The sequence below is a fragment of the Myzus persicae genome, unplaced genomic scaffold, assembly GCF_001856785.1.
Source record: "Myzus persicae strain clone G006 unplaced genomic scaffold, MPER_G0061.0, whole genome shotgun sequence".
In the NCBI taxonomy this organism is placed as follows: domain Eukaryota; kingdom Metazoa; phylum Arthropoda; class Insecta; order Hemiptera; family Aphididae; genus Myzus; species Myzus persicae.
Window position 1 is genome coordinate 182,769 of NW_019103956.1, and position 13,026 is coordinate 195,794.

At 28.2% G+C, this 13,026-nt stretch overlaps 2 protein-coding genes across 3 annotated transcripts in view; one reads left to right on the forward strand and one right to left on the reverse strand.

The window, feature by feature from the left end:
* Positions 1 to 5,887, forward strand: part of LOC111036846 (glucose dehydrogenase [FAD, quinone]-like) — a 29,948-nt gene extending 24,061 nt beyond the window's left edge. The window contains exon 6 of one of the 2 annotated variants that reach the window (XM_022319093.1): positions 3,998 to 5,887. In XM_022319093.1, the coding sequence (XP_022174785.1) occupies positions 3,998 to 4,030 (33 nt within the window). In that variant the 3' untranslated portion in view covers positions 4,031 to 5,887. Of the gene's footprint in view, positions 1 to 2,893 lie in introns of both variants that reach the window. The other variant, XM_022319092.1, reaches the window with a different exon arrangement.
* Positions 5,888 to 6,862: 975 nt separating this feature from the next.
* Positions 6,863 to 12,842, reverse strand: LOC111036847 (geranylgeranyl transferase type-2 subunit beta). The gene is made up of 7 exons (XM_022319094.1): positions 12,793 to 12,842; positions 12,337 to 12,435; positions 12,063 to 12,260; positions 10,614 to 10,772; positions 10,396 to 10,540; positions 8,027 to 8,226; positions 6,863 to 7,951 (listed from the first exon to the last, which is right to left on the reverse strand). The coding sequence occupies exons 1-7, from the start codon at positions 12,793 to 12,795 to the stop codon at positions 7,763 to 7,765; spliced, it is 993 nt and encodes a 330-aa protein (XP_022174786.1). The 5' UTR covers positions 12,796 to 12,842; the 3' UTR covers positions 6,863 to 7,762.
* Between the last annotated feature and the right edge of the window lie 184 nt (positions 12,843 to 13,026).

The window sequence follows — 13,026 nt, forward strand, 5'->3', positions numbered from 1 at the left end:
ATAAGTTGTAAACCTATACACTATAAAATGTCATTACGTTCATTACCCTTTATATTATTTCGTTATTACTCAAAGCATCATTTGCTTACACAGTCGCACTCGCAAAATGTATGTATATTTCACAAACAGTTCGGTTGAAGCTGTCTTTGACATTTCTTATAGTTTGTGTAACAAGCGAGGTAATAATATTCCGACAATTATAACCACTTTCCAATTATATGTAGTACCTAGAGTAGTACAATATATACATACAAGGTATGTTAAATTTTTAACATGCATATCTAACATCTCGTACGTAAAAACAAGAAATAGGTTTTTGTTGACTTCGTGTTTATGATGTCCCTAATACTGCAATGTCTGGTATTTCCAACCTAATCTAGACATTTTTTAGTAATTTCAAGGTTAGGTTAGCTATTTTGTTATAACGTAATTACTAAATTCTTTTTTTTTCGTTTAAACATCCAATTTTGTAAATTAGAACTTCAAATTTGTGCCTATGTATTTCCGATACTTTTAGAATGATGTAAAATCAACTTTTAAAGAATATAGTATTACATTTTCAAGCTTAAGATATTAAAATATACACTTTTAAGAATTTTTAACTAGGTAGGTACTTTATCATCTGTAAATGTTCGTAATTTTGTACTCAAACGCTTAATACATATTAATATATTATAAGTATAAACATTAAAAATGGGCTTATGTATTTTTTTTTGATATTGTATACTTCTATAAGAATAACTTTTGAAAAACTTTGTATCACATTTTCAAACAATTTTACCAAGTATAAAATTATTTATCAACATTTACAGAAAAACCAAACAAATTTTAATCCAAATGCCTATAACTATGAATATAACTTAAAATTACTCTAAATATTTTGAATAATGATAAAACAACAAACTTTTTTGTTTTCCAGTTAAAAGAAGTTATGAGGAATCTTGTTTATGTTTTTCAGAATCTAGGAAAAAATGTCAGGAGTAAAATTCTCTAAAACAAACTGCCTTGGGCAAAGCTGTTTAGAATCAAAAATAAGATAATTATATAGGTACTGATGATATAAGTTAGTTTACACAAATACCCAATTAAAAATATATTTACAACATGATTTACATTTTGAATAATAAACAATGATATTTATTTATTTTTATTAAAAAATGTCTTTGGCCACTACGTTATTACCAGGTGCATTAAAAAAGTCTGGTTCTCAAAAAAAAAAATTCAGATGATGAAAATATAACTCACTAACTTAAAATTTGTTAAGGTCAATGGTATAAACATTTAAAATATTTTTCCATTATTTGTTTACTCCACACATGTATTTACAGTTTTTTAGCAAAATATCAGCATACATTTTTGTTTTTTGATAGTTGTTCAATTTTTCTTTGATTTAATTTAACTAATTAATAAAAAAGTGAACCGTCGCAGGATGTCTGGCAGATGTGAAACATCGACATTATTTTTTGAATATAGAAAATATGCATGAACATTGAAAGGATGGTTTATTAAAGGAAATAAACGAGGCATAATCAAAAACAAAATATTCAATTTTTTTTAACAAAAATTATTTTTTATTATAATGACGCATTAGATGTTTAGCGATTGTGGCTGCACGTACGTACGAGCTTCGCCACGCCGACAACCGGTCTCACCCACCGCATTAGATTAAAAATTAAAAATGTTATTAATTTGTTAGCTACAAATTATTTACTTATTTTTGTGATTTTGACAAATTAAGTTAATTTGAACTTTAAACGTGATTATAAAAAAAATTTTGACTATACATTTGATATTTTTTAAATGAAGTAAGAACAATTTATGAGGATGTGGGTTTACCATAAACATAACATTTTTCAAGGTTTTTCATTATCCATAGAAATAGATAGGAAAAAACTAAAAAGTAGAAAATTTCAAGTCATTACGGTTATGTTTCTACAATTTTTGTCAAAAACAGGTTTTACTTAAATATTCTCGTTTAGTAGCCGGGCGAACTTATACTATGTGCGACACAACAAACAATTTATTTAATCCATATGTATATTAAAAAAAAAAATGTTAGTAACTTCTTTTTTTAACACATTTAAGTTTAGGCCTACATAATTCACCTCAACTCCCAAGTATTTACCCAAGATTTGATTTAAGGTACCTAATTCCTATCTAACATACACCTAAGTATTCATAGAAGTATAGAACTATCCTCATGGCTTGCACTGCCCCCGTTACCGAAATTTTCATTTTTGTTCATCCTGATTCGTTTGAAAAGTAATAATATGCATTTTTTAGTTTTGATCCTTAAATACCATCTAGATCTAATTTTCTACCAGAAATCTCACTCTTAGTAAAACATTTTTTCTGCTCTAAAAGGTGATTAGTGACGACAGAAGCATAAGAAAAAACACACACACACATTATTACGCATCACTATAAAACCAATTAATTCATCGCTCCGCAATCAAAAAGCTTAATTTACCAGTTTAACCAGTTCAACAAATTTTAAATTTTAAATTTATGGTTTAATTTGGTACACATTTTTTTTAAAGCTACTGCGGATAAGATGAATCAGAGGGTTTGTTTTGTTTACATTTTTTTTTAAACTCGGGGTCTTTAAAGCACCTACTAACATCGAAGAGTCGATGAAATTAAATTCCTAATAGCTGATTAGTATGATAATATATCAGTTATAATATAATTGACCTGTACTATTAGGTAAAAAAGCAATAAATTATTGATTCTGACTTATTTACGTAGTTATTGATAGATTTAAAACCTTGAGTTGTTATAGATTGTATACGTGCTAAATACAGATATAAATTATCACACAAGAGCAAGATTATATATATTAAACAGACCGACCTTCCTAAACAATTTATTTATTTTATCAAAATATTTTCAGGCTACCATGAAGAACGGTCGTCGTTTTAGTACAAATACAGCTTTTTTATTTCCAGCAAGAATGAGATCGAACTTGCATGTCAAAAAGCAGAGCAGTGTAACACGAATAATAATAGAAAAAGGTACCAAAAAGGCAATAGGAGTAGAGTTTGTATCAAATCGTAAAAAATATAGAGTATTTGTACGCAAAGAAGTAATCATTTCTGGAGGATCTATAAGCTCGCCACAATTACTCATGTTATCGGGGATTGGGCCGAAAGGGCACTTGAAAGATTTAAAAATTCCATTGGTACAAGACTTGCCGGTCGGGGAAAATTTGATGGATCACGTGGCACTGGGGGGTTTGTGCGCTTTGATAAATCAAACCATATCATTGAAAACCGAACGATTGCTGAAGAACCCGTTAAATATGTACCAGTACACCGAATATCATAATGGTCCCTATACAATTCCGGGCGGTGCGGAAGCCTTGGCGTTCTTCGATTTAGACCGGCCGAGGTTCCCCGACGGGCACCCGAATTTAGAATTACTATTGATTTCGGGTCTGTTTTCCGACAACGAGTATACTCATCGACTGTTTGGTTTGAAATCCGAAATTTATAACAAGGTGTACAAGAAAACCGAAAATATGGACGGCTTAACGGTGTTCCCGATGATTATGAGACCGAAGAGTAAAGGCCGCCTGTGGCTAAAAGACGCGAACCCGTTCCATTATCCACTGATCGATCCCAATTACTTCGCTGACGAGACGGACTTGGACGTGGCCGTGGCCGGGGTACGGATTTTCCAACAAATGTTGAAAACCGACGCGATGAAGAAGCTCAACGCCACGTTATTCGACACCCCGTTGCCCGGTTGTGTTCAACACAAATTCGACACGGACGCGTACTGGAAGTGCTCGGCGAGACAAATAAGTTTTACCATCTATCACTTGTCGGGCACCTGCAAAATGGGACCGATGGGTGACCCCACGGCCGTGGTGGACCCTAGATTGCGTGTGCATGGAGTAAGTGGATTGAGAGTTATCGACGCGTCGGTCATGCCGGAAATACCGGCAGCACATATCAACGCTCCGACGATTATGATCGGCGAAAAGGGCGCGGACATGATCAAAGAAGACTGGGGTATTAGGATATAGTACAGATTTATAATACATTTGTGTTGTATTAACTAGTCAAAATTTGTTGTACATAGGTACTTGATATTTATTTAAACAATTAATGTGTCCAATCGTCCTCGACTGGAATACCTATATTAATTTTATGCATTTACGAGATACCTGTCTTTTCCAAAGAAAAACAACTTTTAATCAGTGTAATGCTCGGTATCCGGGTGGCTGCATTAACTGCTATTTGCTATATTGTACCTAACCTACCCATACAATGTTGAATATTATTATACAACAAAAAAACGTACAAAAAGGCTTGAGTGCCTTGATCGGTTATAGTAGATGCTTGTGATGTATCAAGGCTCTCAGCATTCAGCAAACCCGTTTTAGTTTTAATCAATCCGTATTTAATATAATTCTATTCAGATCAGTACCTAGACACTTGTTTTTTTCTTATTACCTAATTTATTAGGTACTGACAAGAAAATATTCTCAAAAACAAAATAGAATACCATTTTTTTGGGTGCTTTAAATTATTTTGTTTTTAAAATAAAGTTTGTGTAGGTACATTAATTGAGGCTCTCTTCTCTTCAAATGTGCATTTGTACTATACCCAATACCTAAGACTAGTCTACTATAAAATTAATGCCTAGATGTAGCTTAAGTTTTAATGCTCTGAAATGAATAATTATGGGAACCTATTTAGTGTTAAAATTTAAAATTATTAAATTAAATTAAAACATTATTAGTGTCCATTTTGAAAAATGCTTATGTAGTAAACTCCAATGCTTTTGTGTCAATATCATTACTTCCTATTTAGTTAAAATGTTGCACAGATTTTTTTTAAGAGTAGTCAAACTAATTCTAAGTGTGTAACTGAATATTTTTCAAAACTAAATACTATTGCATCATGGTTGACACAATTTAGAACAATTTTCCAGCCAATAAAATAAAATCATCATTATTAAAGAAAAAAATACTTAATTTATATATTTATAAATAATTAGCTGAACCCTTGCACTTGGTTGCCTGTTAAAAATGCCAACTCTATATAAGACTCGCTCGGGTATATGTGCAACTCAGCCACTTAAGTAGGCAATGTACAAAAATTCAATTTGATTCATGCTCAATGATTAAGTAATAGCAACCAATAAACAACAAAAATACTCATTCATTTCTACTGAATGTATTTATATTTCTCCTATAACCAAAAACAACCATTTAATTTGTAAATTTTAAAATCTCTGTTTAAGCAACCTTTCGGGTTGGACCTACCGGGTCCAATTGTGAATCTAAATCATTCAGGGAACTACTCAAACACACACAACAAAATCATCAAAACAGGTTCAGTTGTTTAGGGCCTAAAAACTTTAGGCAGGCATAAGAGACATACATACAGACATTCATTTTTATGTATATAGATAAATAATGTATATCAAAATATGAATTTTTGTTTAACATATTATAATTAACGTTTATATAAATAATTGCATTATTTTTATTTTCCTATGTGCCTTGCCTATGTTTATAAATTGATATATGTTGGCTGTTGTCTCTAACTTATTGGAAAGTCACTAATCAATGTACTCTGCAAGTAGCTTTTATTTATTTCAATTCTATTATAACACAACTTTATTATTTCTGATCTTTACAGTGTATATTTAAGTAACAACCATGAAAAAATATTAATAGAATATATTATGAATATATTTATTCTTCATGGTAAGAACTTATAGTTATAACCAAAACTTATTCCAGCAATAGAAATTAATGATGTTATAGCTGCTTTATTATCAAAATAAAAAATTAAAGACTTAGGTATTTTATCGTAACAAAAGTGTACAATCTAAATTATATTGTACTCAATAAACTGAATGCATAATTGTATTATGTTTTGTTTAAAATTTTTTTTGTTTTGCCAAATTTTTATGGTAAAACTGGAATGCACCTTTTGTTATGAGTGTCACTTTATCAGCTAGTATTAACAAATCAATGAGGTATTTTAAAATGATTTCCATACATTGTATACTGTTTTCAAATAGAAAGATGGTTTAACCTCATGGACGCCCATTGGGGGGGGGGGGGGCAAGACAGGGCACTCCCCCCCCCTGGAAAAAAATATTATGAACTTGTAGCTCAATAAATATTATCACAATATTACCTTATAACCAAAATTTTTTATTTTGACCCCCCCCTAAAATGTTACCTATGGGCGCCCATGTTTGCCTTCAAAATCTTTGAACTCTTTAAAAAAAATATTCAATATATAAGGAAAATAAATAGGAGAACAGTGACATAATTACAGAGGGCACCCTCCTCATAATCCCCCTCCTATGACCTTTTTTTTTAAATTGGCAAACCATATTCAACTTTAAACATTATTATTTAATAATTATATATAATACTATATGACAGCCAAAATGATGGTTATTTATATTATTTTATTTCTTATTGCATATTAAATCCTTATAAATCCATGCGTGATAGCAGATCCTTTGAAAGTCACGTTATAAAAATGTGGATACATATAATATTTTTTGGATGCAGGGAAAAGTACTGAAATGCAAGCTATGCAGAATTTTAAGGAATCCCCTAAAATAAAATCCGTATTAAAATTAAATAATAATATATTTCATTATTATTAACATATTTAATTATTTATTTTAAATAAAATAAATACAAACTTTAAGATAAAAATTCATTCAACAAATAAATCATGAAAATAATCACTGATACTATTAACATAGACGTAATAAATTGCAATATATCTGTTATAGTAATGGTTAATATTATATAATATGTTCCATAAATTATCTATGATTTTGTATATACAATCTTTTTTTATTTATTAATTAAATTGTATCAACTTGAACATTATTAATTACACAAATGTTTATTTCACTTATTTACCTCTTATAATACCTAATCTATACTCTACTCAAAATGAGATTATAAAGGTACCCTCGGCGGACAACTTCTGCGCATGGGCGTGGCCTCGTTCCGCAGTACCAGTCTCACGAGCTGCTTAGGTGGGGGAAGCGTCTGACAGTTGAGGACAAAAACTGGTCACCGCCAAGGAACAATCTCATTCTGAATAGAGTATAGTCTTGGATATTCCCAGTGTCTGATATCTGAAAGTCTAAGGGAAAGCCTCAACTTACATTTGAGTTTTTATTATTTGTATTTTACATAATATAAAGTAGCTCTTACTGTTACTTGAAGTTTGTTATGCAATTTTTTAAATTTTTTTCTGATCAACTATAAGTATAGGATTCTAATGATTGCAATTATTATATACCAAAGAACACCAGGAAATGTACAGACATTATTAATCACTTATGTTGTAAGATAATTTTATAATTTATAATGAAAATCTAAGACAAATATATGCCATGAGGCCCATTTTACTTTTTGATTGGTATATTACCTTGGAAATTTTCAAAAATTATTCTTTAATATAAATGTAAAAATAAATGAATGTTTCACAAATAATTACAATAGGGCACTTGAAAATTAAATGAAAATTGTATACAAAATGTTATTTGTAAATTATTATAGTATATAAAATTAAAATTAAAAAGTAAAATTAAAATATAGTGTGGATGCAGAAATATAGAATATAACAGTAAGAAAATATTACAACATAATAAATCCATTTGGAAAATCTACAACATATTAATTTTTATAAATTTGTGCATAATACAATTAATACAGCATTAAATAACATAATAAATTGAATAGTAATCTATGTTAACTTACTTTTTAAGGCCGGGATAAAGTTTGAGGTTTTAATCCTAATCGGTTAATAACTGATTTTGGCATGCAATAAGTAGGGTCTATTGGTAAAATGTTATCATATGACATTAGTGATAATGCTGCAAGACCAAAAAGAGTATGAAAAGGATCTGGTTCATCTCCAGGGCGATCACTGAATCCACCTCCTTCATTATCCTGTTGATACATCATAAATCATATAATATTATACGTACAACCATTTATTATTAATAGATTATTTTAGGGCTTTACTTGAGATGCTAATATAAAAGTTTTCAACTCTTCTTTATCAATCCAATGGTCGCGTCCTAAAATATTTAATGTAGAAAACACCCACCATGAATAACAAACGTCTGGTAATTTTTCAGGGCGTCCATTAAGTCCACCAGATGGTAATTGCCTTTCTGCTAACCACCAACCCAATGTGTCAGCATCGACTAAATCCAATCGCCCTATAACATTTAATAACTATAAATATTGATAACCAGAAGATTTCTAGTTTCGAACATTTTTCAAATGTTGTTAACTATACAAATTATTATAGAATATAAATAAAATCAAATATTAATTAGTGTAAACATTTTTAAGAGATATTTACGTTTTTATTTTTTATTTTAAAAACAACAATATATTTACAATCTGTATACATTTGATACAATAAGTAAATTTTTTAACATTATTTACAAGGCATGTGGGCGTGATAGAAGGGGGCATCCAATGACACTACTTCAATAACTTTTTTATTTAAAAATTAATAATACTATTTTATCAACAATTTCTCTTGTTTACAAAGAATATTTAAACTATATTATATAGAAAACTATATTTGCGGATATGATTGGTTAAAAAGTCAAATCTGTTTTAACTTTTAAATTTATTGATTTCAACACCGGTGTGGTGTAATTTACTGAGACTTGCATTTATACTTTATAGGGGCTGGTATAAGATAATATAGGGGTTCCCGTAATAAAAATAAAAAAGTAAAAATCTGGTAAAATTGTATTTTAAATATAAGTGCCTTTAACTATTAGGCATACTCTATATACTTTATAATTAGATCAATTTAGCTACAAATACAAAATGTATGATTTGTGTGAATCATGTTATACTAAGTGTTTGTGTATGAATGTAATAATTAGTAAATTGTGTAATAATATGATTGTTTTGGATGTGAACCATTTGCATCAAAACATTATTTAGAACTAAGAGATGTGAACAAGTTTTTTTTTAAAGAATGAGATTTAAAATTTGATGTCAAACATATATTAAATTTAAGAATCAACAAATTTGTGGTGGTGCATTAAAAATTATTTAAAATAGCAAAATGTAAGATTAGGAAGGAAATATTAAAAACAATACATATATCAAGATTTTCAAGAAGAAAAATTCGATACGTATCGATACGTACCACCTCGTATCGAAGTCCGAGTTCGATACGGGTCGATACGAATCGCTTGTATACTGCACGTGTAACTTCTTGAACGCTCAAAATTGACTCGATACGTATCGATACACTCCAACTTTTTCTTTGAAATCTTGTATGTGTGATGTCTTACAAAATAGAATATATGTACTTTATTACTAAATATTAAGGTAATATTTTTTATTTATACATGGCATAAATGCATAATAAACTAACATAAAATTACTGAAAAAATATCTATGGCAGATAGCTACCTGGGCAAGTAATTATTTTTTAACACTATAAACAATTTTGTTGCATACAGAAACTTTTAAAATTTAAAGTGTTTTCAATTCGCAGTCTCTGTGATGAAGTACTTTACTTATGTTTGTTTATGTTTAGAATATATTCTAAATTACATATGGAAAGTATAAAATAAATAGGTACATTTCTATTATTTTAAACCAAAGATGGGCAATCACTAGTTAAGGAAAGTTACTTTCTAACTTAACTAATTTAATTGAATGCATGGAATTATCTAGTGACTAGTTATTTTTGAAATCATTGCAAAAGTCACCAATTTTTGTTAAAACTTCCACACTAATGACTGCATAATAATAAAATTAATAATTTACATAAAGTATTTTTTGATATTAGATCCATTTATTATCATAGAACGTTAGTTTGCCAGTGGTTTAAACCAAAATTGATGGTGACGCAGTGGTAGCGGTTAAATGCTGCCAAATACAATGTATCCAATATCTACATAATATTCTATGTTCCAATATTCCTATTTCTTATTGATTATTTGCAAGAAATGAAGGTTAATACTTGAAAAAATTGTTAAAAGATCAATTATTTAACAATTTAATTAATCAATCATCCACCAATAATTTTAGTTAGACAATTATTAATTAAATGTTGTACCTGCTATGTATTTAATCAAAAGTTACAAATTTAATTTTTAACTACCTAACAAAAAATGCTTTATATTTTAATTTCATTAGTTTTTATATTAAAGTAATTTAACTTTTAAAAAAATACTTAGTTACCCATTTTTGTGTTTAACACGCCATAGGGTGGAATATCATATAATTTTTGAACTGATTTTATTTTTGGTTCATAATGGAAGATGGAAAACCATTTAAAATTGTACAAAAGAATATTTTTGGTAGGTAGTAATGTTATTTATGATTATTTCCTCATAGTTATCACTTACCAGCTATAGACAATGATCCAACACAACAATAGATTAAACCTCCATGACTTTCAGCTCCAGGTCGTGATCCAAAACCTCCATCAAAATTTTGGCAGCTTTTTATAAACTCTACAGCTTTAACTAAATTAACCTCATTATGTTTACCCTAAATAAAAGATCAATTCATTAAATACGACTGAATATTTAGAGTTACTAAAAAGTATTTTATGTATTATTACCAAAAGTGATAAACATGCTAATGCACAAAATGAGTAACGAGTATCTATTTCTCCCCATTTATCTCCAGTAAAACTGCCATCATCTTGTTGAAGCTTGGATACATATGACACAATCTTTTCAATAGGTAATTCCAATTCTCGATTAAGTAAACAAGCAATCTATGAAAAAAAATATTTTAAAAATAATTTAATATTCACAAATATAAAGTAAAAAAGTGTCACCACTGGGTAGCTTTATTTTATCAGCCAATTTATACTAACTTTAACATTACAAACTAAATTGCTTTAACTATAACAAATAGTTATTCACTCATACACTTAATTAAAAAAATAATTTAGACTGTGTACTTCACATATATAAAAAAAATATAGGTATAAAAATAAGGTACTTAGAAGATGATACATTAGCATGCATAGCCTCAAACTTACACGACAGTTATATTTAATATTAGAGTGAATTTACCTATTATCAAATGTAGAAATAAAAGTACTATCTACAATCTAATGTATCTTAGTTTTTTTTTTTATATTTTAATTTTAAGACTAGATAATATGAGCATTTTCAAATGTACAAACAATTTCCAATTTTAAAATGCTTAAAGCTAGCTTTAAAATTAAAATATAAAAAAACCTGAAATACACTAAATAATATTATTACTTCTAAATTTGATAATAGGTCAAAATCGGCGGCGGATCCAGTGGTTAATTTTTTTTTGTTTTGTTTTTTTTTTTTTTGGGGGGGGGAAAAAGTACAAAACAATTTACAACATATACATAATATCTTATGGATTTATATTTTACACAACAAATTCCAAGTGTAGCTGTTTTTATTGGCAAAGCATGGGCTATGTTTCATTTTTCTTTTAAAGAAACTGTTTTTTTTTTTATCTATTCTGAATAGAATAAAATTTTTTATTAAAATATAATTTTATTAGCTCACACAAATCATTGAAATTCACTGTCAAAAATGTACAATAACACTAGGATGTCCAACGAAGATACCAACAATTGTCATTTGTTGAGAGTCGAGTTGTATAATATTACTTAATTACTTTTATCATATATATTGAACGACTGAATGTTCGCAGTGCCAATATTTCAGTCAATACTCAATATTCACCAGAATTATGATAAAAAATAATAAGTAATAACTAATGTGCTATTAGACTGGAGAGAAATGTCCGGAATTGTAATTTTACAATAAATACCTGAATAGAAATTGAATCATGTAAGTCTAGTCTAGAAATATGAATATTTACAACATCCACTACTGAATTACAGTAGACCCTTTGCCCCTCCCCTTGATCCACCACTGGGAAATTTCAATCTAATATTAAACATAACAGGATTAAATAAATTATTCACTTGCTATGCTGAGTTTGTAAAACAAAAACAATGCATGTAAATGTAGCGTTCTCTTAAATATTATTTCTATTAAATAATGCTAACTTGAACAGCGCTGAGCGTATATAATAAATGTGGATCATGACCAGGGGCTGGGGAATATCCACCACAACTGTGTTCACAACTTTTAATGAATTCAAATATCTCATCTTCTTTTGGTATTTTTCCATCATTGATCAAATATAATGCAGTTAAACCCCAGTACATACCGGACATACGAAGGAATTCCATCATACTACTTTCCTGTTAAGTTAAAAATATTTTTATTTAACAATGTTGAAATTCATTATTTGAATTTAAATAGAGTATAAATGTTTACATATTGATGTCTTTCTTTGCCAAATGATTGTAAGAAATCTATATGTTTTTTTAATACCCATGTCTTGCTTATATTATCCAATTTCACATCTTTTTGTAACTAGAATTAAACAAAGAAAAAAAAATACAAATACAAATAAAAATAATATGTAATATTATAAGAATATGACATTTTAACAGAGAACTATGTAATATAATATTAAAATAAAATTGATTATGAACAGAGTAAACATATTTTACAATTATATATGCATATTTTGGTCTATAGTCTATATTGAAAGCTTAGTCATTATCTCATAAGAATTGATACGATTATAATTATACTAGATATTATTATTATTTACGAGTTTTAGGTTCATATGAATCAAACTTGTAAACCAAAATACATACAAATATAACTAAAAAAAAATAAAAAATATAATCTAATAAAAATATAATATTTGATAGTAATACTTACCATTTTTTTTTCTTTAGTTATTAAGATCTAGATACTTTGTAGTTTGTAAAATAATAAGTAAACCAAATTAATGTATAGAATGATTATTTTAATATAATAATATGGATATTAGGTAATTATTTAATTTAAATTCAGTAAAATAATTTTGAAAAATATTGTACTACATTACATTAAAAAAAACATTTGTTGAGTTTGATGTTTTAACTACAATGTAAAAAATACGAATACGGAATA